The following is a 26981-nucleotide window of genomic DNA, read 5'->3' on the forward strand; positions in this document are numbered from 1 at the left end:
AATATGGCAAGTCTCCAGAAGTAATCGGACACTTGGCTGACAAATGTGTGTGTGTTTGGTACGCTGTGTGTCATTTCTCTGTTGGTTCACGCTGCTGTGGATCACAACTGTTGTGCTGATTATCATCATGGATCTATAAAATGTAAGCCCCTGGTAAGCATTAGAATCAGAAAAAACTGAGTGTAAATCACAAACATCCACAAAGAAATGAGAAGAGTTGAAGCTGCTCTGTCAAACATGGTGATGCTTCTTTCCTGGGTTGGGTTAATAAGGCTGACAAAAGAAGTGGCCCAGTGGCATCTTGCTGTGATTTCACAGCTGATGGAAGCAACAAGATGAATTCTTAAATTAATCAAAACTCCCCCACTCACAGCCAAAGCAACCAAAGAGCTTTTTAGGAAGAAATTGTGAAATATTTGACCTGTGATCCAGTTAAAGTGATCTAAAGTTAGTAGACTCATTCTTACACTTCTCTCCACCAAATTTCATGACGTTCAGCTTGGTCGATTTTGCTTAATCTGGTTGCATCAGGAAGTCTATCCAGAGCAAAAATCTGCCAAATCAAACATGCAGATCGACCTGCTGTGGAACAGCTGAAAGTAGTTTGTTTTTGTGTTTTTGCTCACTTAAGGGAAATGGAATTATAGAGGTCTTTTCTACTCTACTTCTTTCTACTTTACCTGAGCACTCAAAGCGCTTTATACACGCACCCATTCACACACACTGTTTTCCACACCTAAGTGCTTTCTATCCAGCATTCACACTCTGATGAACACATCGGAGAGCAGCTCAGGGTTCAGTATCTTGCCCAAGGATACTTTTGGCATTCAGGCTGGAGGAGCCAGGGATAGACCCACAAATCTCCAATCAATATAAGACCGCCTCTACTGTGTGTCAGCTTTGTGCATGGATAAGATGATTCTGTTTACTTTATGATGTGTCTCACTACTTTAGAAACCTTTGGCACCGTCTGTATGACAGGTTGTCTGTCCTTCAGTTTGTGCTGAGACTCAAATCTCTCAGGTTGATTTGAATTGCGATGCAGCAGAGGGCCCGAAGAGTGAGACAAATGTGCAACTGCCCAAAATGTTACTGTCTGGACTGTATATCATCATTTTATCCCTGTTCAGGCTCAAAATGCCAGTTATTAATCTGAGGTGGACATTGTTTAGTTCAGCTGTCATTTACGCTGTCACAGCTTTCTGTGAGATTAGACCTTTACCACAGTGACGCTAGGCCTTGCTGAGAAAGTGAGAACAGCTTTTTGACACTCCAGTGGTTTTAATATTGTTGTCTTCAGGCCAGCTGGGTGTGTGTGCTCTCCGTCGAAGTCGTCTAAGTGTGTATTCTGGTTTTGACAGCTGTGTCATCGCTTCGACGTCGGAGCAGGTGTCAACGGCCAAGTGCTGCGCTGACTGCTGCGCATCCGAATCAACAGAGGCCGTCAGTTCGCAGCGCACCAAGAGGTTCTTTGTGAGCGTCTCTTCAAAAACGCCCTCTGTCATTTCGGTATGTAGAGTAGTTAACTATTTCCACAATGTCAGCTGTCAAACCACCTCTCGTATAACAGGCTGCTCACTGGACACAGTGTGTCAGAGCACCTGTGAGCTGTCAGTCACACCAGCAGAAGCGACTCCAGCAGAGGCTTTGGTGAGGTATTGTCAGCTGACAGTTGAAAGATTGTTTTGGGGTTTTTTTAACTGAAGTGCTGAGCCAAAAGATGATCAAGCAGCCATCTGGAGTTCTTTCGGTAAACTAAAGTTATCGTATTAAGGTGAGATGGCACAGGCAAAATCCTGTTCCATACTACCTGAAAGAAATAGTTCCAATAATAAGTTTAAGTCTTTATCTGCAGTGAATGGGTCGTTTGGGCACTTTGCAAATTTGCAATTGTATCAACAGTTCAGGCTGGTGGTGGTGTAATGGTGTGGGGGGATATTTTCTTGCCCCTTAGAACAAGCTGAGCATCATTTAAACATCACAGCACCTTGTTCAAACTACACCATGACGAATTAAAGCAGTTCTATAGGTACAATCAGGTACTAGCAAGGTGTACTTAATAAAGTGGCCCATGAGTGTACACTGACTTTGTCAAATATACAAATGCAGCATTGGCAACTTGCATTTAAAAGTAATTTCTGTCTGTGTTATGAATGTTTTACAGTCGGGTTTGTTTTTATGTCATCCAGAGCCCGACTAACAGAACTTTTTTCCCCTTGAAAATAGCAAAAATGTGCTTTTTCTGGCTTTTCCCGTTTGTGGAAATCTGAAACAAGAATTTTGAGCAGTTGCTAATTTGCAACAAACATTCAAAAAACTTACAATATAACAGTAAATGATTCTTAACTGGGGAAGAGCCAAAGTGATAACTGTTATTAAAAATGTAATTGGTCTGCAGTGTCTCTCTCTCTTTCTCAGTAACAATAAGACTAAACCAGAGCAGCATTTAGCATTTAGTTTGTAATCAAATACTTATAGTGACATATTGGTTATATGCTGTCACATCTGATTGACACTGGCACTCTTGAAGAATGCTGAATTTAGCTCTAATCCTGACTTTAACCTTTGCCCCTTTAATACACTGGGACTTACAGTAGGTAGAGAGCATGAGCAAAACGAGCTGCTGCAGCAGTCAGGCACTTACTCTGAGCTGTGTAATGTATGCCAACTTCATTTTAATTGAGCTTTTCTTTTGTTCGTCTGGGGTTATTTTTGTTTTTGCATTTTTGTTTTTCTCCCATTAGTTTCATGGTTTTATTTCAACATCTCCTATAAAAACTAAAATGTGATTGATTGTTTTTTGCTTTTCCTGTGCTACCAGAATATTTTGCAAACTGTTTTTCAGAAAATCTGGGAGAAGAGTTTTGCACAGAGTGCAGTTCTGGTGTCTTGAGGTGCTGATTTTACCAACAGAGGGCAGCAGCAATCTAAGCACACGCTAGAAATTGTGTCATTTGGCATCTATCAACATAATCACTGACTTGATGGGAATTAAATTAGCACAAATTACAAAAACCGTGTCAGAAATTTATGCTTGTGTCTGATGATGATGAAAGTAGATGGTTAAAAAAGAAAAAGTAAATGCAGGCAGTAGAGACACCTGGGTTGTTTTGTTCATTTGCAGTTCTGCCCAGATGTTTTGTTTTATACCACCAATAATAATCAGTATTTAGTCTGATCAGCCTTCATCACTTCATCACTGGTGCTGAGGTTACGGCTTTGTGGGGCATCTTTACGATCCCCTCTTCTTCTTGTCCGCTGAAGACAAGATGTGGTGCAACACATTGAATAGAAATATTTACATCTGTGGGGCCTAAAACTTTAATCGCTGTACTGCATGTGTAAACCACATGAGAGCACGTGGAGGACAAGCTTGGATTCAGATGGTGCAACTGCAGCCTTAAACAGCAGAGGTCTCTCCATGACTCCCAATCCTATCAATGAGAAGATCAATGAGTTTTACACCACATTTGTAGCACTGAAAACAAAATTTGGGTCTAATCTGCACTTCATGTTTTAAGAGGAGTCGTGTGCGTGTGTGTGTGTATGTGTGTGTGTGTGCGAGAGAGAAAGAGAGTATTGTGGAGCTTACTAGTAATTAGTGCCCTCCTATGAAATGAATCAGAGTTGGCAGAGATCATAGAATATATAATGCATTCCTCTTTTTAGTAATTTTCCCCTCTGCTTTTCCTTCCCCCCTCCTCATTTCCCTCCAATTTCTGCCTCCTTCCTCTGACTCTCTCCTTCCTCTTCCCCTCCTCTTCTGTTTTATGTCCCCAAGAAATCTTCTAAGTAGAACAGTTTGGATTAAAACTGTGTCATTCAGTGACCTGATTCATTTTTCTGCCATTTTTATTTATTTTTTTATCATGTGGGTGATTCCCTCTATTGCACAATACCTGCTGCTTGACATTCAGTGGCTTGAGTGTGAAGCCCCTCATCTATTTTAATCCTTGTGATTAGCGGAGGCTAACGGGTTATTAGAAAACCCCCTCCTGGAACAAGCCGTGTCCTTAATTTACAGACGATTAGATTAGAAAACAATAGAGCAACACTTAAATGCTGAGATCAAGCACACTGGCAGCATGCTGAGCGTTCATTATATTGTGCAGACTGGATTATATTTTCACTCCAAAACAACTTTCAGACCAGCCACTCTCCCTGAGTTTATTGTCTCTTTTCTCTCAGTGAATTCACAAACTTTCTCTTCCCCCGGTTGTTTTCCAGGAATGTTTCCCAGCGCGCACCGGACAGCGCTCCAGCTGAGCGTCCACACAGAAACATCCTCAGGTGCTGATGTGTCTCCTTCCCACTACTCCCCTTTCAACAAACCAGACAAATAAGATTTCACGAGGTAATTTCTTGTTATTGCTTTCTGCAGCGCGGTTTATACTCTTCATAGACAGGGCCAGGAATCGATGAGTCTGGCTGAGATGTTTTACTTTACTGAATATGAGGTACAGCGAGGTAAACAAAGGCTCAAGAGGTATAGTGTATCATCTTGAAGCAGTATGCAATATCGGGGCATTCACGAGTGACTGTGCAAGCTTTTGATTGACTGGAGTGTTTAAGGATCTTGCATGAAATGGTATACTAGGCATGACACATGACACATCATAACAAACATCTCCACAAAGGGAACAAAACAAAAGGCAAAACGGATTTTTCTGCCTCTTTTGTTTAACGGGCGTCTTTCAAACACTGAGATGGCAAATTGTTTGTTTGGGTTTTTTTAAGCGTTATTTTGTGAAATAGTGGCTCCTTACTTAGAGTAATGAAACAAATATAAAAACATCATAACTGCGTGTACTCCAGCTTTTAACACAGTATGTTTATAGGGTGAATCGTAACTTTCAAACTGATTGTCGATTCCTTACATATGAAGTCAAATTTAAACCTAAGGATCTGATCTGAAAAGAGTGACTCCAATAACTTCCAGTCTTCAGTGATGAAAACTCTAGATTTAGCCAATCAAACCTTGCTCAGTTGTGTTTTAAAAGAATTCACTCCACAGCAGACATGCGACAGCTGCCTCTTCCCAGATGCTGTGTTATTAAAGCCAAGTCCTTTAAAAAAAAGATATAAAAGCTGTGTAGAACCTCACATTGCTGCAACAATCAAAACTGCATCGCTAACAGAGCCTTATTTTCAGTCTAGACCGAGCAGCAGGTCTGAATATCAATTAGATTTAATAAAGATTGAACCGAGATTTAACAAAAGTCTTTTAAAGGTTGTTTAAGATAAACAATGATTTTTTTCCCCACCCTGTTTAAAATGAATCCATAGTTTGGAGTCTCTGCTTTGTAAAGAGACATATCCACCTCTCGTGCTAATAATGCTAGTACAGCCTGTGTATAATTAAGATCACTGAATTCAGACCTTTTAAGGCATTCATTTATAGCTTCATCTTACCGCACTTTAATTGAAGGACAGCTATTCTCACAAACACCTGCCTTATGGACCTGCAGGTCGTTAAGCTGGTGAGGAAGAGTGTAGACTGGTGGTCTAATTAATGTGCATTTCTGCCTACCCTGAAAGGCCTTGTTATTCTCTCCCCATTCTCACACAGAGGCTACACCAGTGTTTTGTCTGCAGCTCTCAGGGCTTGTTAAAGAGGAGCAGGTCTGCCTGGGCTCATCCTGCCCTCTGCATCCATCCACCAGAGGTGAAGGGTTTAGTCGGGCTCGTTCAGGTGGGGATGCTTCAGGCAGTCGGAGATGGGATTTTCTGTGGGTCGACTAATGTCACTTGGTTTCGGAGTAATGGCAACAATGATGCTTGTTTGACCTTTGGTGGGGCCGTGAGCCTTGTTGGCATCTTATTTACACCGCCGAAAATGCTGTTTACTTGCATCAAGTGCCATTTTGTTCCATCGAGGGCATTTGACTTGACGTAGTGTGGCTGAATAGTGCCGTATGTGTTTAATTTTGGATTTCTATGCTAAGAAACCTCATGCAGACTACATTAAATTCACCTTTTGTGTTCAGTTTTCCGAAGTCTGGGCGTTTCTCTTAGGAGGGCTCTCTGCTGTTTTTCTTACCGCACTGGATATATTTTTTTTTACTTGTCTATCATTGTTTGATGGAAGTCCTTTGAGGTTACCAAGGCAACAGTTGAATCCAGGTTCATTTTGGCAGCTTTTTCAATCTGTCTCACTCATTGCAGTTTGCAGATCCTCCAGCAGTGACCTCGTAATTAGATCGGTCGTATTCAGGCTCACAACTACCGAGTATTGGAGACAAATTAATTCTTAACATTGATTAGTAGTCGAACAAAGAACCTCATGGCGTGACTTCAGTCTTTCCACGCAGGGAGGGAAAAAAATGGAATCCTGTCATCTCCATAGACTTGGAGGGTAATTATTAAGGTTTTGTTCAAACAGGAGTGTCAGACTGGCATAATGGGAGGTGACAAAGGGAAGGTCTGGGAGCTATGCCATATTCACTGTGGCCCAGGCCAAAGCCATTAGAATAAATACGGCAGTTACTTATGGCTTTGTATAGCTCGCAGGCTCCATCTGACCCAATAAAGCACAAGACAATACTGTCCTTGTAATGAGGTATATATATTTTTTATTTATTCCTTTTTATTTATTCCTCACATTGAAGAGAACTTATAAACCACTTTGCATCTATATGAAGAGGAAGGTCCAAACATGCGGTGCAATCACTGCAATCAGTTAAGCAAGCAGAGGGACTGTGAGTTACACAGAAGACATTAAACATCCCTGCCTCACCCATTATCTGTTAGCGGAAGTGGTCCCTGAGTCACAGCCTTGTCACTATGCTCCACTGGAGAGGGTTTAAAAAAAATAAAATAAAACTGAGATTTACATTACACTGGCATTATCACCATTGTCCTGAGGAGGAGGGGTCACTGCGGATTTGTGCAGAAAGAAAACACCTTTTAAACGAGCTCAAGAAAAGTCTGACGCCCACCTGAACGCTAACAACTTCAGCCATTTTTATGTTCTCTTCCCCGCACGCGGTGCCTTTATTACCCGTCAGGTGTTGTAGATTGAACCGTTGTTCTGATATTACTTAATGAACTGTTGCGTTGAGGGTTCTGGGTCGGTGTTATTGTTGTTGTGGTATTCGTCTGAGCTCAGTGGACGATCAGTGAGCCAGCCAAGCTGTCTGATTCAATTTCATGTTTGTGCGTGTTGGAGGTGGGAGTCCATTTGATCATTAGAGCAGTCCTTACAACGAGCTAATGTGCCAGAGATTATAATTAGAACAAAGACGTAAAGGGCTGTAGAACAGTGAAGTTTTGATCAGTGGTATCAGTATTTCTTTTTCCTTGTGATCCTTTATGCAACACATCTTGTGTGTGACTGAAATTGACAGACACAACATGGATAGTATTTTACCATATGTCTGTGTATTAGTAGCTTTTGTCTTGTTTACACTGTGTGGGTTTGTGTATGTATGAATGTCAGTAACAGACCAGACGTGTGTCTGTGTGTGCGTGCGTGTGCGTGTGTGTGTGTGGGTGGGGGGTGTCTGTAGCAGTAGTAAGCGCAAAGCCGCAGTGGAACCCATCCTCTCCTCCCTCCCCGAGACGCCTTACTTGTAGTGAGGAGAGGAGCCGCAGCCCCTGGCCACTCCTTCCCCTCCTGCAATTGGAAGCGAGAGGCCGCCTCCCTCCTCTGCCTCATTGGTATGCAGGCGGTGCAGTGTGTGTGTGCGTGTGTGTGTGAGGAGAGGGATGAGAGAGAGAGAGAGGGAGAGCAGGAGAGAGAGGTAGCAGTCAGTGCAATGGGATAGAGGAGAGCAAGAAGGAGGAGGAGAGTGAATGAGAGCTGCTGGATCTGCCTTGCCTTGCGTGCCTGCCTGTCGTCTGCTGAAGCTGGGTTTACCACCGCGCCACGCTGTACTGACACGGAGCAGAGTCACAGCCCATTTGCACCACCCGACGAGCACTCAGCACCCCCGTTTATCACCCCGGCGACGCCACAAGCAAGAAAACCCAGGGACCATTAACAGGAAAGGGGGGGGGAAACACGGCAGTAACGAAACGGCCTGACGCTACTATTTAGGCACCAGCGGCTACCTAACCGTATCTCCCCCCTCCACCTTCTTCCATCCTTTCCAACCAGACCACCACTCCTCTCTCTCGCTCCTCCCTATGCCCTTGTCCTCGGCGGCTCCTCTCACCTCCCTGGCCAGTATATGGATAGAAGCTCCCTGTTTCAGCTCATACAAGAGCAGGTAAGCAAGGAAGCAGCGGCAGAGGTTTCTATGGTTACAGGATCCCGGCCACCTCGCCGTCTACCCAGGGACTGAGACATGGAGGCTGTGCTGAGAACTGATGTTGGGATTGATAGCAGGGACTGTGCGTGCACGGGCACAAATGAAAGCGTCTCGGACCGATGTTGGCCACAAGAATGTGAGGTCAGATCTTGAGCCACAGCAGGAGGGAGACCATCGTGTCACGGTCTATAGAAGGAATTATGAAGGGGATGTGTGTGCTGATGGATGGATACTGAATATACTGAATGAATGGATGCTTGGATAGACAGATCACTGTATTCTCTAAATGAAGGATGGATTTTAGTCTTTTGGTCAATTATAAATGCTGCAGCAATCCTTCTGCATGTGTATGGTCGTGTTTGTTTTTCCTGCAGTTTAGGTTGTGTTGCTGCACTTGCCACACACCCAATATTAACACCCGAGGGTTTCGAGTTTGCAGGATTATTTAACATTTTATTTCTGAGACAGTTTCCCTGAAGCCCTGGTTTTATATAAATATGTATATACACATTTTTTCCCCTTTAAGGCCAAATAACAGTGTCTGTTTTTAAACTTTTCCATCTTTCTTTTTTTTTTTGTCCCCAGCCATGTTGGAGGTTCTTGCTAAGTTGAAACACAGGGTTTGTGACTATATTTAGGCCAGTGAAAAATGTGCCTCTTGACATCTGTCCTCAAGCCAAGCTGCCATATTTACTCTTCAGTCATATTTATCTTTGGTCTGCCATCTCCAAATTTACCAAAACCAAAATGGTTTCAACCAAAAAATCGTGTGCACGCTTGGGTTGTGCTGCTTGAAGGCAGAAGTTCAGCTGGATTTTGATGTCTGTTTTTTAACTCGCATGTCTTCTGTTTTTAATGAGAACCCGGCCCACTGGAGGCGTTCACTGATTGTCAGAGTGTATGGACAGTCATTATGTCCAAGAAGGAAGAAATTGATTGTGTGCTGCAGAGTCTAGGGGGGTGACGAGTGGCTCATCTGCAACATATTGACTCAAGGGACTGCAAACATGTTAACATTAAAGTGCTTACACAGTAAACTGCCTCGCAGACACACACATCTAGACTTTGTACTTAGGATGCATGTGTGTCTGTGGTTGCGTGCACGGTTGCGTTTTTTATGAATGCGTGTGATTTTTAAAGTAATTGGAAAAAGCCTGTGTGGGTTATTTGAAAAGATGCAGTGTGGTGGCACCGGTGAGTCATGCACTGTATACGCGATTTAAGATTAAATACATTACTGATTTGTCCACATTTCATATTCCTTCACAGATACTTTGCAATGTGAGGCTGACTAATCTCTGTCAATATCCATTTTCAGTGTAACAGGTCTTTAGCCGGGGGACAAAGCCAATATTTCCACACTGTAAATTACTAGTTGTTTTATTGATTCAGGGGTTTATGTTTTTTGTTTTTGCTTTGGCCAGTATTTGCATATAGTCAGTTTGCAAGGCCACAGCTGAGCTGGCTGTTCTGTTAAGCTCAAGTCTAGACCAGAATCATTCACACTGGCTGACGACAGACTTTCTCCACCTTTGGGACTCCATGCGGCGGCCTTTGATTTGGAAAAGGTCTCTCTAATTAAACTAAAATGAGGTGAAATCTGCCAACAGCATTTGGACAGAGAGCAGGAAAGCCTGTTGTTTTTTTGTTGTTGTTGTTTTTTTACAAAGCCTTCTGCCTGCCTAAACATCGAGCACTTTCCTCCCCTCATCTTTATCCAGGAAAATGTTTTGCTGAACATGCCTCATTTTGATGCAGCTCTGCCCTCCAGATTTCTCTTGTCACATTCACTGGAGGCTTTCCACAACAACAGCAATATCCTGCCAGCTTCTAAGCAAATCTACAAGTGCACCTGGAGATCAAGTGCTTCTCTCAAGGGTATTTTAACTGTAGTCGGATGTAAAGGGAGATGATCATGCAGTCACCGCCGCCTCTTAGTTTTTCCGCTGTCTAGCTTGCCGAATCTGCCGTCTTTTCACTTTTAAAGAAAAATAGATTTGGATATAACTTGAATACTATTTCCCTTCATTTTCGAGTGATTCCTTTATCAGACAGTCAAGTCAAGAGGCAAATAGAAGGTATATGTTGGAGGATAGGTCCAAGCCAGGAATGTTGCAATTATGCACTGGAAAACTGAGGCAAACTTGGCCTGATAGATCCTCAGATCGAGCATCTTTCAGTTGCTGTAGACTTTAAGCATTTGGGAGTTTCAGTGAAGTCTTCCGAAACCACTATAGGTGGAGATTTGATGTCTTATGCATACGTGAGGACTGCAGGTCTGAAGAGAGGGGTCGTTGCGGGTCTGTCAGACTGAACCACATGAAAATGCTGCAGGGGGAGAAGAAGGCGAGCACAACAGTGGAAACATGAGTTTATTAGTCTTTGTCTGCAGGAGGTTGTAGTGCTGAGCGTGGGCTATTTCTGGCCTATGCAGCCTCACACATACACGCGTGCTTACGGTGGCCTTTCTATTCTAGTGTCCCTGATAAGGTAACTTGATGGTTGGCAGCGTTCAGCCACGAAAGCATTCAGGTCTAATCGTATTTAGATCTCACCCATAAGGCCTTGGGGTTCTGAATGCTTTTCTGACACATTTCTGTCCACCACTCTTTTTTTCTTCTTCTTTGCATTCAGCTGGATTGTGTTTGTATTGTCTTAAAACAAGAAAGTGGAGTCCAATGACCGTTTGCACCGTTTGGACGCGATTTAGATCTTAGGCCTGTGACATCGCAGCACCAGAGCGGTAAAGTTTAAAAACACGCTGATATTAATAGCACAGCAGAACAAGCATTGTGATAATTACGGAGTCAGTGGCCCAGTTGTTGGTGAACACCAGTGCATCCCGAGGGCAGCAGAGACAATTCAGAGGGTTTTGTTTTTTTAATCTGATGTCATGCAAATACGCTGTGCCCTGTAAATGCCACAGCAGCGTTCAAGCTTGATGCTCTTGTTCACAGACACCAAAGTGGACTGTCTTTTTTTGGGCTGCGCGCCACAGGGTTAGCATGGTGTCACCGAGTGTGTGCCAGGGAGCCACACCAGCAGTGCTGCTACGTTCCTCTTAGTTAGGAGTTACTGAAACCACTATCCTTCCAACGACTAAATGCTATTTATCAAGCAACCATTCATTTACTACTTGTAGCTATTGTGCATAGCCTGTATATAAAAGATGGAGCCATAAGTACACTGGTTACTTAAGTCACATTATGAAAGTACAAATATGACTAGTGTGGGGCTAATTAGACTTAGAAACAATTTTGCTCAAATCTGCTCGATAGAGACTTGTAAATCCACTCATGAAAGTGTTTTTCTTTATCCTGCTTTTTGACTCTGATAACAATAATTTATAAAATGAAGATCATGCAGTATTTAGTATAACTTGAGACAACAAACTCATCAGGAAAGTGTCTTCTTAGGTCACAGACCAGGGGAGCAAGGGGTTGTTTTCTCTTAAAGTTTATACCACTGAACACATTTTGAAAACTAAAAGCGGTATTCATCAGAAAATAGAATCCTTGTTGTGCTTTTTATTGTCAGATCCACAGTCCAAAATTAAGAGCTTTAGTGTACTTTAATCAATCAGTCATCAGTATTGTTGCTGAATAATTTTCTTTAGATCAAAGAGCCCAAAAAGCAGTAAAGATTAAAGTGGATGGATACAAGCTGTAGACGGTTTTAATCATCTCTGCTTTCTGCCCTTGATAATGTCACTGCAGTGTTAGCTACAGCTCCATTACTGCTACAGAGCAACTGTCAGTGTCATGTGTTCTGCATGTAAGATTATACACCAGTTTTACACAGCATTTAAACCTGAACAGCTCTGGATGCATACCCTCTGGAGGGTGTCCTTCAGTGTCTGACACTCGGACGTTAATAGAGGATCCTTTGCGTCCTGTGGGTTGTGAAGATGAGCATCCATGAATCAGGCTCTGAACGTGACAAAGTAACGTCCATGTGAATGCCAGGTCTCGAGGTTTTCACAGCAAAATGATCAATGTTAATTCATGTCATCTGTCAGTGGTTTTCATGTTATGGCTGAACCATGTTTCAGCACTGCTGTCTGTATCCGTGTCACAGCCGGGGGTTTGTGGTTTGTCCCTGTTCTCGAGGGTTTGCCCTCGAGTTCCTGTGGAACAGACAGATAAATCAGTCTTTGGCTGGGGTCAGTCAGAGTCGCTGTGCTGAAGGTAATGGAGGTCCCAGGGGTTAACACTGAGATCATTTCCCTGTAGTCAGCACTCTTCTCCTCTCTACCCTCCTCATGTATACATTTTCATCCTGTGTCTTGTCCACTCCCTCACACTTGCTCTTGAGGCAGCCCTATTCGGTTGATCCGTCTGCCTCGACACCATCATAATTTCCCGCTCCGCCTCCCTTTACATCTACACCCAGAGTTCATCGTAGCACCGCCTCATTCTTATCTCGTTGGTCTCTTTCTTATCCATCTTCATTTTATTTTCCTTCCTGCCGTCTTTCCCCTTTTTACAGCCTTTTTCTCTCTCGCCCCCCTCCCTGTTGTGTCTTTCCTTTGCCTCTCGAATGCCAATATGTTTGTAGGGGTAAATGCAAGAAAGGGATGACACGCAGGCAAACCATGTAACCATGGCAACGCATGCAGCTTGTCAAAGTGTCGCCCTCACCAGTGTCGCCCTCACCAGTGTTGGATCGCTTCAATAACTGCTTCCCTCTCAGTGCTTTTCCCTCCTTCTTCCAAACCCTTTCTTCCCTCTGTTTCTCTGCCCCGCTCGCTTGTTCATGCACATCAACAGCCTGTCCAAGGGAGGGGGGAAAAAAGAAAAAAATCAGGCCCTCCTTCTTGCCAACACTCATTTATCTCAGTGTGCCTCATCTTGGTAATTGATAACCCTAATTGGCTACAAGAACCAATCCTCCACCTTCGTGTATCCTCTGCAGACAGTCCCTCCTGTGTGACGTTCTTCCTAAATAAGGTCATACCATGGAGGGAGAAGTATCTGTGCAGTATGACAGCTCAGTGTCAACACTTGTGGTTTGTGTAAATGTGCACAGCCATATACAGCGTGCCTGTGCGCTTCTGCTGTATGTGTAGGGTAGTGATGTGCTGACATATGGAGGCTGACAGTAATCAGACGTCCCCAGTGTGGCTCTCTGTTCCCCCTGTCAGCCCGGGCTGAGCCGGGAGCACATTAGAATCTGATCTATCTCTCCTCTGTGGCAAGAGGATGCAGAGCACTGGAGTGTGTCACAGCCTTCTTATAGGAAAGAGAAGTAGAGGACTCTCTGCCAGACCGCTGGGTTAGCCAGACGTGCACAGACGGCAGTGAGGCATTTTTACTTTCAGTCCCGTCTCCTCTCTGGCGCTCTCCTGTTCATCTCCCCCCTCTTGTTTCGTACCTTCTCGTCCTTCAACTTTAATCTCGGCATTTTCCATTTTCTTTCATTTCATCAACCCGCCAACCACCCACCTACCTCTTCCATTTTTCACCTCTTGCCTCCTTGCTGTCACCCCCTCCCCCCTCTATATCCCCCCACATATGATCTTGGTACACTACACATCAACACTGAAGATAACTGTGCTGCTGCGCTCGGTTCTCCTCAAGGGAAGAATGGGGCCGTGTTTTAACAAACATCCGTGGAACGCAGAGTTAAGGAGATTACCTAAAAATAAACGGGGGGGGGTTGTTCCTATTTTGGTTCATTTGTGTCCACAAATTTGGTAATATGTTCATTCCAGTCTGCCATGGGAGTGCTGGCTATCACATTCACAGTCAAGATGTGATGTGTAAACAGTCGTCAGTCAAACATAAATGTAAATTTTGTACGTTTATGTGAATACAAACACTTTGTTGAGGGTATAACATTTATTTTTTCCTGGTGATGAGTTATTTAGTGGTTGTAGAGTATTAACAATATCCCTTCACTTCATCACGTAGCAGTAGAAAACACTCATCCTAATTAAATCATTAAAACTTACTATGAACTTCCTGCTTTCACTAGCGCTCTCCCAGGTGACTGAACAGTGTCCAGGGAGTGAAAATCTGAAATGCACACTTTCACACCCAATGCATTCCCTGATTCATGTTCTTTGCTCCTTCGTTGAGCAGTAAAGCCTTTAGCTTTGAGCTTCCTGCAGCAGAGACCGACACAGTGTCGGTGCAGATCACGTCCAGACTAAGGCAGCTTTTAGATCAGATCCTTCTCATGGACTTGTGACACGACCAACGATGATCCAGCATGACTGACTACACCCTGACGCAACATCTGAAAAGCTCACCTCACCCCCCCTCCCTTCCTGGGGCGACAAAAGGCCGTCGGTATGCTCTCCAGAACCTAATGAGGCACTGTTAGCATGCAGGAAACAGTCAAAAGAGAAGCAGCAAGGACTCTTTCCATGCGGTCTCTTTGTGCTGCTTCGGTTTGTCCTCGGGCACAGTCTCACAAACACAGATGCACTAAGGAGAGTGGGCATGAGAAATTAACGCTCCATCGCTCCAAAGAGAAGAAAATGAAGTAGTGCTGTATGTTATGCTGGGGAAAAAAAGGGGTGGGGGGACCCACATTACATAAACCAAGCATAGACACACACCCTATACTTTACAAGCCATTTTTAACCTGGTGCTATTTCAAACAAAAACACTGAGACGATTTTATGACATTCTCCTGCTTAAATCAATTACAAGGAGCAGCTCTGGCATACAGACATCAGCAGTAATAACCCACGGGGCTGTGGGTCTTTGTGAGTGGCGATTATAAAAAACCACACTGACTGTGAGTCGCAAATGTGGCCAAAAACAGACTCGTGCAGTCAAAGGAGGCACCCACACAGGAATAAGACTGAAAAGTCGGTCAGGACTTTTTGGGGTTTTGATTTGTTTTTCGTGTTTTTAGGAAACCTAGAATGACAAACTCGCCTTTCTCTTGTTGCTGCTTTCAACAGACAAACATGTTGGGTTTCAATGGATTTGCTCCTTTTATGAGGTTTAAAGTGTCTTTTAAAGATATCATATAAGCATCAGCTTAATGAAATCTGGTGTCAAGCCCCGAAGAGACTCTGTTGTGTCTGTAAATACTGGTACACTCCAGCTGTCTGTTACTTGATGTGCTCTCCCAGAGGGCAGACTGACACCTGCTTATTAAAAAATAAAGATGCATAATAGTGCATTGTAGCGGCTGCCTTGCAGTTTTTACTCCAAGGGTTTTGTTTTTATGTTTTTATTTATTTTCAGCTGGACCCAGAGAACACCGGTTTCATTGCAGTGGAGAACTTTACCAGTTTGGTGGAGCACCATGAGCTGCAGCTGGACCCATCCAAGCTGGACATGCTGTTAGCCCTCGTCCAGAGCAATGAAGAAGGGCAGGTGTGCTACCAGGAGCTCATCGAGCTGGTGAGTGGAAACCGCGAGCACGCGTGCGCGGGTGCAAATAGTGATGCGGAGGGGGTAGTCGCTTTGTATCCCGCTGCGCACAACAACACGCACACAAACATCCCACCTTTTTTTTCTCTTTTTGTTGGATTTCAGAAAGGTTACAGAATTGATTCAGACAGAGCCGGCAAGCTCTGCAGTGGCGAAAATTGACTCGACCATTTAGGTCGTTGTCCTCCAAAAGAAGGATCAATCTTTCCAGTTAATGTGTCGGTAAATCCAGACACTTAACCTCACAAGCCGGCAACAGCAAGTGCGGGAAACACCCACACCGAGCTGGCAAAGCACAGTGTCGAAGCAATAGATTCTGTTTATTATAACACATATATACTGAAACGCACTAATACTGTAAGGAGAGTAACATATTAAACGCAATATGGCTGAATACTGTTGTTTTTCTAATATTACAGATACAACTCATGGTTTAATTTGAACCGTTTTCTAATGTTTGACTCCCTAATGAGTGATTATGTGCCAGAAAGTGTTCTATAAGCTGATGTGAGGACAGTCCGTGTGCCGTCATCTCTTCACCATGGCCACAGATGACTTGTGAAGCATGCCATCCTTTTAATTCATTCCCTGCTCTTCTTGTTGCGGTTACAAATTCATGTAGAGCTTTATATCTGAAAGCCTGAGTCTCTCCAAGCCCACAGATGAGCACCTGCTTTTGGCTCCTGGTGCTGTAGGGTGTAAGCACAGTAATTAATTCAAGGCAGTGCAATTCCTGGGATGTTTTCTCTTCCTTAAGCTCATTTTCCCCCGCTCCTGCTTTCTTTTTCTGTTTATCTCTTTTTCTGTGTGTGTGTGTCTATGCATGCTTCTGTACTTGCATGTTGTGCTCCCTATGATTTGTAGCAAAGGCCACATGAGGCCATTCAATTTGGAGCTGGTCCCATTTCTGAGGTCTGTGCCACTACAGACTGTAGAGGTGCTGCTCCCACAGAACAGCCCCTGCTAAAATTGTACATCTCTCTTTCGCAACCATTGTTGAAGTGTGGGTTGTTTGTTTTTTTTTCCACATCCTTCTCATCTCGTTGCATCTCATCTGAATCCTCCCCTTCTGAGTCCATGCAATATCGCCTCCCCTTCATTATGAACCTGTCTCCTTGAGCCCTCGGATCTCATTTCCTTCTCTTTCATTCCCTTCTTCTCTTTTTCTTGTGAACATATGTTCTGTGGAGGAAAGAAGTAAAAAAAAAAAACCCAACCTCGCCTCCAACATCATCAGGGAGACACTTTTAAAATTGCCCATCAGCCAAATGCAAATTGCCTTCGATTAGCCCGGCATTGGTAGTAGTCGGCAGTAATCTGAGGTAATTTGAGAGCGCCCATGTCTCACACATATATCGACCCCCAGGTCTGTTTTTTAAAGATTCGTCTGATTCGCACATGTGAACGCGAACAATACCCACGCTGTTGTGCACATGCGTGCCATTTGCATATATGCAAACATTTTCAAGAAGTTTATTATTAATTGATGCAGCCTCCCACTTCCTCGCTGTCTGTCTCACCACCTCCCCTCTCCCTGATGTGTACACACACACACAGACAGTTTCTAACGCAGGCAGACTCTCATTCATACACATGAGCCCTGTGTGTGCAGATTTGCTGAGTAATTTAGAGGATATTTGAATGTTGATGCGAATCTGGCCTCTCATCGTGCGGCACGTGACGCGTGAGCTCTGCAGACAGAGTGCAGCACGTAATATGACATTTTCATCCGGATCATGGGCGAATACCTTGGGCCTTCTTTCCCCCTCCTCGCTCTGCGTGGCTCTCACCTCATTGGCTTCTTCGCTCTCTGAAGATTGGATTTAGTCCAGTTCTCCCTTTGCTTATTTATTTATTTTGCTTGCTTCTTTTCACATAACTGTATCTGAAGCAGATTTGTAAGTGATACTCCACAGTGTATAACAGATGACAGTCGTGTTGTCATTTGGAAGGTTCAGCGCTGCTACAGTGTTATAGCCGCTGCCTGAAGTCTGGTGTCTGTATTGATTTTGTGGTCTGGCTTCTGTGGAAAATGTAACACCCCTGCACATTATTAAAATGGACATAGCAAGATGCATTGTGTGTCTGTGTCTGTGTGTCTGTGTGTGTGTGTATATTCTCAATCTGTGCCTTTTCAGCTCACAAGCTGGAGAGATTTCTCTCTGTTGTGTCTCTTAGCGGCTGTGTTCAACATTTTTCTTTTTTTTTCCTGATTTGTTGTTCTACATTCGCTCCGTGAGTTTTGCAGCCGTGAATTCACACTGCCTCTCTCGACCTCAGTGGGTGTAAATGTGTTTTGAATCACACCGTTAGGCAACAGCTTCTCTGGTGTCTGCGCGAGAGCGTGCGCCCGCACAAGTACAAGACTGCCTCGCGCGTCGTTCACGTTCGAGTCATCTTTCATGCAGGGCGATCCGAGCCAGAGAACTCCATCAGTTCAGCCAGAGGGGTGAATAAGTAACGCTCTGCTAAAGCCTCTCTTGGGGAACTGTGCATACACTCACGCACGCCTGCACACACACACACTTGTACATATACGAAAGACTAGTGGTCTGTGTCTGACTGCTAATCAGTGTAGACTTCTGCACAAGGAAACCAATAGACATTTCCAAGCAGGTCCACAGTAAAAAGCAGACATTTGATCAATTCAGAAGGCTAAAAGACACCTGAGGTTTCAAAGGTCATACATTAGGGGTTTGGAGGGGATGAAAGTGTGAAAGATGAGCATGGGTTTAAGAACTCAGGGGAAAAGGATTTCACCAGGGAAGTCTGATGTATTCCTATCCTATGTTTAATTTCACCTATTGAGCCCTCTGATGCTATCATGTTCCAGCTGTGTAGCTGAAGAAGTGTGTCACTGCTCTCCTTCGGGTGGTAATTTGGCTAATGTTCGAAAGAGATACAAAATGGCAGCCATGGTTAATTACATGGGCGAAGTGTGTGTTTCAGAGATTATAGCAGGGGTTTCTCTGTGTTCAGGTTGAAGGATTTTTAGGACTTCGCCTTTTCCTGTTTTCATTTTTATCCTTTTGCCCAGATGTTGCGCTAATATTCTCCGGTCCCTCAGGAGGTGATGTTAGGGAAACACTTTTGAATTTGAATAAATATTAAATGTCTTAAACTGAGTGTTTGAGATCCAAAAGTCTAGTTAAAGTTTCATTCTGGAAGTTTCCAAGGTCTCCCGAGTCACAGTGCTCACAGTGCATCTCTCTCCTGGGACACAGATGCTACCTATCAGCATCCCACTGCACGCTAAACTCCAGTTGAAGCTTTGTGTTGCAGATGGGTTCCCAACTAAAAGTAATGCACTTTGCCTAAGTGTCCTGGAGTAAAGGCTTTTTTTCTTTTTGGAGTTTTAGCACTGCAACTATTAAGCCATGAAGGAAGGTTGTGGCCGCAAACTGCTGAGAGGGAAAGGAAAAAAAAGAAAAAAGGTGGACTCTGATTTTTAAAAAGGATTTGAGTAAGAAAGAACCTGAGTATCTGGGTCAGGGTAGAATCAGCGAGGCTGAGATCCGCAGTGATTTAGAGGCTGCTGCGAGAGAGCATGACAGAGTGAGAGAGAGTAAAGGAGAAGGGTGCTTTTGGCCCTTTGGATGACTCGCAAATTAGATGGTAAATGCAAACAGTGACACTGTTAGCCTGGTGATTGTGAATCTGTAGCACGGTTAACTGGCACAGCCTTCGATTGTTTCGGCATTGATAACCGATTTATCGCAGGAGGAAGGAAAGTGGGCATAATCAGAATCATTTATGGATTGGTTTGCAGCTGCAATGCAGACATCTGGATGGCCTTTAAGGTGCTTTTTTTTCCCAAAATTGTTATTGCTAATTAGTATTGAGCTGCATGGTATTGACCATGTGGTGTGGCTAATTAATCCATCAAGAACGATTGACTTGAGCTGAGAGCAGCACGTACAGTAGGCAACCTGCAGCCACCATGAGGCTCACACTGCTGTCAGTCTGCTCCAATCAGCCATCCCTAAAGGGGAATACTGCCTTTATATGTGTTTGTGCTCTTTGCCTCACCATCACTTATTTCCCAGCAGACTGTGCCCCATCAGGGAACTGATGCACACCTCAGAGATTTTCCCTTACAGCGCTATACTGATGTCATGTGAATTTATTTTTTCCTCCCTATGCACTTTGCTTTGTCACTCCTCAAGTTTTGACTTTTGACGCGTTTGTGTGTGTGTGTGTTATTGTCTGGTTGCCGTCTCTCTCCTGTCGTCACATCAAAAGGCTGCTAATGCTCACTTTAGTGTCGGCAGTCCTGCATGTCAGAGAAGGTGAAGCAGAGTGACAGCCGCGCTTAACCGTGCCTTGGGGGAACAACTTTTCACTCAGGCAATATGAATGGGAGAGAATACAGTAGCAATGCAGAAAGAGGCGGTAGGTGCTGTCACTGAGCCAGATTAAATAAGCTGTGATCTTATTTGGAATAGAAGCCAGCCCCATTTTCTTTGTTTAAACTGTACATTCAGTTATATTAAAACGTCTCACCTTTCGCTGTCCACTGGTGGCCTCAGAAAAATCTCTTAATCAAACTCACACAGACAGGCATCTGATCTCCCCGTCTTATGTTTCCCATCTCTGCCTTCTAATGTCCCGATGCTCCTTTTGCTCCGCTTCCACTTCCTGCCTCAAGTATTGTATAATTGCATTTTCCAGGCCTGATTTCCATACTAAATATGCAACCCTCCGTCTGTGGGAGAGCCAGCAGCCCAGCTCGACATCGTTCTGGTTATCACTTTGCAACAGGCCCTTACACCCTCGCTGTACAACCACCAGTATCATAATTACCCACAGTTAGGATAGTTACCACATCCTGCTCTGCTAGCTTCCAAAAGGGATTAGCACTTTTTTTACCCCCCGATTTTTGCCTGAGCTATTTCTTGAAGAGGAGGGAAGTAACAGTCGCCGCTATTCGCATTTCTTCATTATTTGTTCATCTACATTTACAGATTTTGTCTTCTAGCATGTTTAGCTCATTAGCTTTTATAGATATTGACCCACAATTTCTTCCACTGTGGCTCCTGCTGTGTCTACGTATAATGAGTGTACAAGCAGCAGGGCCTGGCTAATGAATTACTGATGGTGTACCTTTAATGGTGGGTTGTACTTCCTGCAGGCCTGCTGAAGAGGTTCTGTTACACCTCACATGAGGCTGCCATGTTTGTCTGAAGTTACTGTTACGTGAAACCCATACGTACAGTAAGGTTTTCTGTTGTAGCTGCTGCCTTCTTACTCTTTCTAGAATCTCGTGTCATCACACATTATTTGATTTAAAGATAATTGTTTAGTCTGCCAGCTCGCCTCATATGTTTTAGCTACACCAGAGATTTCTGCCATTATCATAGCTGTGACTCATGCGTGCTCATTTTCTGTTAGGAAATGCAGATATTGAATCTAAAGTGCCCCTGCTGCGGGTAGCCGGTCAGGCAGCATTTTCAGTGGTAACTCTGGTGGAAAAGAACTCCGTGTTGTTATCCTGGCAGTTCTCTGGCTCGGCTGTCAAAATCGTGGCATTAGGATAGTTTTCATCCTAAGCCTCTATTAAAGAACTTATCAAGAGCTGGTGCTGTCAGCCTGCAAGCTTCTGCACAGGCCCTGCTCACTAAGCAAACCTGGAGTCCATGATTAAAATGAAGACATACAAACACACATGTACAAACGCCTTCTTTCTTTCCATGCAATAGTTCCTTTCAACTAAGATTTGCTTTTCAAGGTTGGACGCACTTCAACAACATATTATCACAATGCCTGAGGCGTAATCGATCTAGCCAGCAGTCAGGCTTACATTTGTCTAAATTTAAAAAAAAAGACCCATTGAATAACTTTCTTATCTCTTTTTAAAAAATCTGTTGTGTGCTAAAAACCAATCACGTTTTTAAACATGTAACATAGCTTTTGTAGGAGGAAAAATAAACATTCACGTGCTCTCACAGATTCATTAAGCACCAAATACCTCTCAACTTCTGCTTTAGTTAGAATAAGATCTAAAGCTAGTCATGAACATAAACTGTGTAGTTTCTGAAAGAAGCGTTGTAGTTAAATTAAGTGCTGGCAGAGAGATTTGCCATCATTAAACTGTGGTTTTACAGTGTACCTAATGTAATCTGCAACATTTTGCATTGTAAAAATATTACTGCCTTGTGCTGTATGGAATAAAAGCTTCACAATATAATATTGCTGGTTCTCATTACACTGACGTTATACTCAGTTATGCTGGCCTTACGAACAAAACTGTAACAATGTTCTTGGGTGCACGAACAATAAAGGTTGAAACACAAAATAGAAAGGAAAACGATAAGCAAGATATTTGTATTCAGTGAGTAAATGTATACAGTAATTCACTATCAAAGGAACAGTAAGTAAGCATCTGAATAAAATATCCTCCTCATTTCCTCTTCCTCACAAGTTTCATCTCCCTAACTGAAGTCAGTGCTCTAAAACAGGAAAACGTGCCTAAACATGCTCATATTTAGGCATGATATTGTCACAATTGCTTATTGTCAGCAGATTTCCAAACAACTGATAAGAAGTCTGCTAAACAATAAGAGCAGCTGGTGATGGGCTAACATTATGCCAGCTAATCTTATGCTAGTGTCCTAAAAATCGCACCTTCCCTCTGATAAACGGTTTGATTGCATTCTCACATTGTGTTAGAGCTTTGGGGGGTTTGTTTGCCAATTTCCAAGTCCAACAATGTTAGATCCACTTCAAAGAAAATTTCAGTAGCATCAACTAACAGCAGCTAACACAGGCCAACAGCAGCTAACACGGGCCAACAGTAGCTAACACGGGCCAACAGCAGCTAACGGCAGCTAACATGGGCTAACGGCAGCTAATATGGGCTAACAGCAGCGCTCACCAATAGAAAAGTTCATAATATCATCAGCAACTCACCTCAGTATTGCTGTCATTGGACAGAATTTACAATATTCACAAATAATAATGCATTCCTTTAAAAATATCCAGTCTTTTCAAACTGCTGTGTATTTGTTTTACCAAATCCCTTCTGTACCAGCGTTTGGCTACCATTCCTGACATACAGGTATGACTGGCTGTCTAAGTGACAAACTGATAAATTCAATATTTATAACTTTACTTTGTCCTGCATAAGCCATTCCACTTAGTCTAATTTTGCAAAAAATTAATTGAACACATAGAAATCATCCATAAATGAAGAGCAATGTAATAACAGGCAAGACGTCAAAGAAAACTACAATGTCCCTAGTCTTGCCTTTGTGAAAGCAGAAGTTTATGACTGTTAGTTTGCTCTGATCCAGGGTGATTAGTCACACTGATGAGCTTCTCTCAGATTATGTGAGAACAAACCCTCCTTTGCTTTTGTTTGATCCACTTAGTGTGAGGAAAGTTATGGATTTAATTGCTGAAATGAGACCAGCAGGCGAGATGAGATCTGTTTATTCTGGCAAGGTGTTCTCCAGCTGTTGACAGTAATGCTTCTGAGATTCTCTTTTTTGCAAAAAAACCCCCAAAACAAAACAAAAAACCCATGATATCATCATATAGCTAAAACAATAAATAAATCAAAAGCAGCAAATGAATACAAAATGCAAGGTGATGATTCCTTAAAGTCTTTCATCCTTTCTGAACGCAATGATTCGGCGGAATTTTGGATAATAAGCTTTTGTGTTCTCTTGTTGAAAGGCTGATACCGCTCTCATGCCAGTCTTGCAGCTCATTTAGCTTACTTAGCATAATGACTGGAAAAAAATAACCTAGCTACATCCAAAAATAACAAATTCCCAACATGTTATGACTCATCTTGTTGGAACCGTACTAAAACTTAGCTTTAAAAAAGACAACTTGGCCTTTTTTACTGGCCTGTGTTTAAACTTTACCAATAATGCTTGGTGGAGAAAAGACACTGGCTGCCTGACAACCACATGTTTATGTCAAGATTTCAGGAAGTTGCATGAGATGTGGAGTGTTGTATAGTAAGCTCTAAAGGTGCTGGTACACAGACTTGTTCCCTTTGGACAAACCCAGGCTTAGTCTTCCCTCCATTTTCCGGTGGATATCTTTTATATTTAACCATAGACTGTATATGAAAGATGGATGTAGCCTCTGAGCCTGAAAAGTGAAGCATGTTCTCTTATTCTGTCAAACTGCCAGCAGTTGGTTGACTTCTCCAATTGCACATAGAAATCGGTCCATAGAAGTATAATGAAAACCTGCTAAATTGGATCTGTTCCCTATGTAAATACTATCCCGATGACTTCATGGACTAGTTTAAAGTCTTATTCAATACAACATAATGCTTATTGAAAGTTACAGCAAAATTTTGAGTCACAATGTGGGATAAAGCAGAGTTTGCTATGAGCATGGAGTCCAGTCTGGTTTCAAAACAGCAGGAGGACAGCAACAGGCACATTCACAGCACGTTAGTAATCAGCTGTGGCTATGTCCATCATTTATGTACAGTCTTTGTATTTTGCATACAGGCGAGAGAGTGTTATTGAGCTTCTTATCTGGTGTTTTTCCCCTGAAATCAAACAAAATAAACTGAAGAAAAACCTTCACATGATCATTAAAACTTCACAATAAACAGTAAACAGATGTTTTTAGATGCCATTATCCTAAATTAACATTCAAGCACTTACCAACAAGATGTTGCACACACTGAGTTTATGCATGTTTTTTTGTTTTCTTTTTATTCTTTTCCTCAGATGAGCAGCAAACGCTCCAGCAGCTTCCGACGAGCCATCGCCAATGGCCGCCGCACACTGCAACGGGAGATCCTTCTGGACGAGACGGGGTTGGGTCTTTATAAACGTTTCGTCCGTTATGTGGCCTACGAGATCCTGCCCTGCGAAACTGACCGGCGCTGGTATTTCCACCAAAACCGCCTGTGTCCCCCACCCGTCTTCATCGCCATCGTCACCATCGTCCAGGTTAGTGGGAGACATTATCAGCTGGTTTTAGAGTGTTAGAAAGTGATGGAGGTTATTCTCCTGATTTATCCACAGTGATCTGGGCATTCCTAGAACTTTTGGCCTCCAACATTTTATTTAAAATCCACAAAGTCAGCATCCAATCCCCTAAATATGACTTCACACTGTTCTGTTAGCTCAGTTGTTCGCCTTAGACGGCCTGAAAAGATTTTCTGCCTTTGATCACACACTTTTACTGTGAGCTTGATATGAGCTGGTAACCCATTTGGGAGTCGGAGGCTTAGTGGGTGCATTTAATGTCATTCCTCCAAGCAGAAACCTTGAGCCAGCCTGCGTGTAGGATTTTTTCTTTTTTTCTTTCAAACACTTGGAACTTGGAAACCAGGTCAGTAAGCACCCTGGCCACCACCACAGTGGCTTTAATTGACCTATTATGTTAATTTTGAAAAAAGAAAACCACTAGCACAGACGCCCTCAGAGGCCACCGCTGAAAGGTTGCAGATTAAGCGGCAGAAATAACCTACAGCTTCTTAACAAAACTTCATCATTTTCCCTGAAATCATCTTAATTCTTTGGGAAAGAAAGCTAAGTGCTCTTATAATGCCTCCAAATGGCACTGAATGGTCTGTAATGACAATGAGAATGTGATAATAACAGTTCGCATTCATTTTAATTCACAGAAACAATGAGTCATTATTTTATGAAAAGAAATTAATGGAATTGAACCAGATGTGCCATTTTTTTTCTTCTGTGGGCAGTAATTGTCTGCAAGACTCTAATGAGCATCAGCTGAAGAATACAAAAAAGAAGAGAACCTCATGCGCCGTTCATAAAGCACAATGGGTTTTGTTTTGCGGGGCACTTTTCACCTTCTGTACCAGCAGTCTGCAGAGAGTGCGTGTACTCGGCACAGATTGACAGTTTGGTGTCATCTTTGTGTCTGTGTCGCAGATTATTGTCTTCATGTGCTACGGCATCATGCTAAACAAGTGGGTCCTGCAGACCTATCAGCCTGACTTCATGAAGAGCCCCCTAGTCTACCACCCCGGCCACCGTGCACAAGTGTGGCGTTTCTTCAGCTACATGTTCATGCACGTCGGGTAAGCTCTTGACTCCTGCGGTACTGGTTTAGAGAAAATTCAGGTTAGCTGCTGCTGATGGCACACGAAGGCCAATGCTGGCAGTTTTAATCTTACTTTCATTGTGTGCTCTGTCCTCAGTTTGGAGCAGCTGGGATTCAATGCTTTATTACAGCTGATGATCGGCGTTCCCTTAGAGATGGTCCATGGCATCCTACGAATAAGTCTGCTTTACATGGCAGGAGTGCTGGCCGGTGAGTTTTTCATTAAGTGTTTTATTGTAAGTAAAGCAAGGAGCATACACAAATTGCTTGAGAGAGCCATATTGGACGAACTGTTCACTATTGAAGGTCTACGCTCTTGCTTTTTCACTCAGTTCTCATGATTTATATCATTTATTCTTAATGTTTAAGAGGTTTCTCACTCGCTCACATCCCAATGATTAAACATGCCTTAATTATTGTAGTTCATTATTCCTCTGCCTCAGCAAATCTTCCCTGGATCACTTACTAATGGTCCAGAATGTGGTTCAGAATGTCACTGGGTCCTCTAAAAGGTCCCATGTGACACAGATTCCATCTTCCTTTCACTTGCTTCATTTAAAGTTCACGGTTCAATCACTTGTGGAGCCCTTCGTGGTCAATATGCTTCCATTTATCAATGAGCTACTACAATCACAGGAAACATCTGAATCTTTGAGCTGATCAACGCTTGTTGTCTGTACCTAAATCCAAGTGAAACTCGCTTCCACTGCACCTCAGATGTGTGCAGGCTTGCCTTTATTTTGTTTTATCTCTTTATAACATTTCAATTATTGTATCTTATTCTATATTGTAAAGCTTTTGTGACTTTTGTTCTTGAAAATCACTATGTAAAATTTTTGTTACGTACATTTTCGACATCCACAGAAAAAGATTTTTGCTTTACAATTACAAGCATTAAAAATAAAACAAAAAAATAACAAGCCTACTGCTAAATGTGGTGACATAATGGCTATATTTTTAAAATTATTGATGAAATGGCACATCTTTTCATGTTTAATGTTTGTCTCCAAATGGTCATAAATGCCTTCTTATGTTTAGAGACAAATCAGATTGTGTGTTTAGGCTGGTTTATACACTCCGTGTGTGTGTGTGTGTGTGTGTGAATGTGTGTGGTTTAGGATTTCTAAGCAAATGGCGAGACGAGTGGCGATGATTTGCAGAGCGATACGGACCGTGCTTCCCTTAAAACAATAACATAAACAGAAGAAGGCTGTTTCTTCTCCGCTCTGCTCTTTATTCATGTGCTTGTGTTTCTGCCGGTCTGCAGCACATCGTACTGACCTACTTT

The 26981-nt window shown here is 43.0% G+C and overlaps 1 protein-coding gene across 4 annotated transcripts in view; it reads left to right on the forward strand.

Annotated features, from left to right (window-relative positions):
* Positions 1-26981, forward strand: part of rhbdl1 (rhomboid, veinlet-like 1 (Drosophila)) — a 63096-nt gene that overhangs the window by 8056 nt on the left and 28059 nt on the right. For 2 of the 4 annotated variants that reach the window (XM_025909956.1, XM_025909957.1), the window contains 6 exons: positions 1362-1509; positions 4228-4354; positions 15458-15616; positions 24346-24570; positions 25522-25670; positions 25791-25903. In XM_025909956.1, coding sequence (XP_025765741.1) covers positions 15551-15616; positions 24346-24570; positions 25522-25670; positions 25791-25903 — 553 coding nt within the window. In that variant the 5' untranslated portion in view covers positions 1362-1509; positions 4228-4354; positions 15458-15550. The other 2 variants (XM_005448233.4, XM_005448232.4) reach the window with 2 other exon arrangements.

Source organism: Oreochromis niloticus, linkage group LG8 (assembly GCF_001858045.2).
Source record: "Oreochromis niloticus isolate F11D_XX linkage group LG8, O_niloticus_UMD_NMBU, whole genome shotgun sequence".
Taxonomy (NCBI): domain Eukaryota; kingdom Metazoa; phylum Chordata; class Actinopteri; order Cichliformes; family Cichlidae; genus Oreochromis; species Oreochromis niloticus.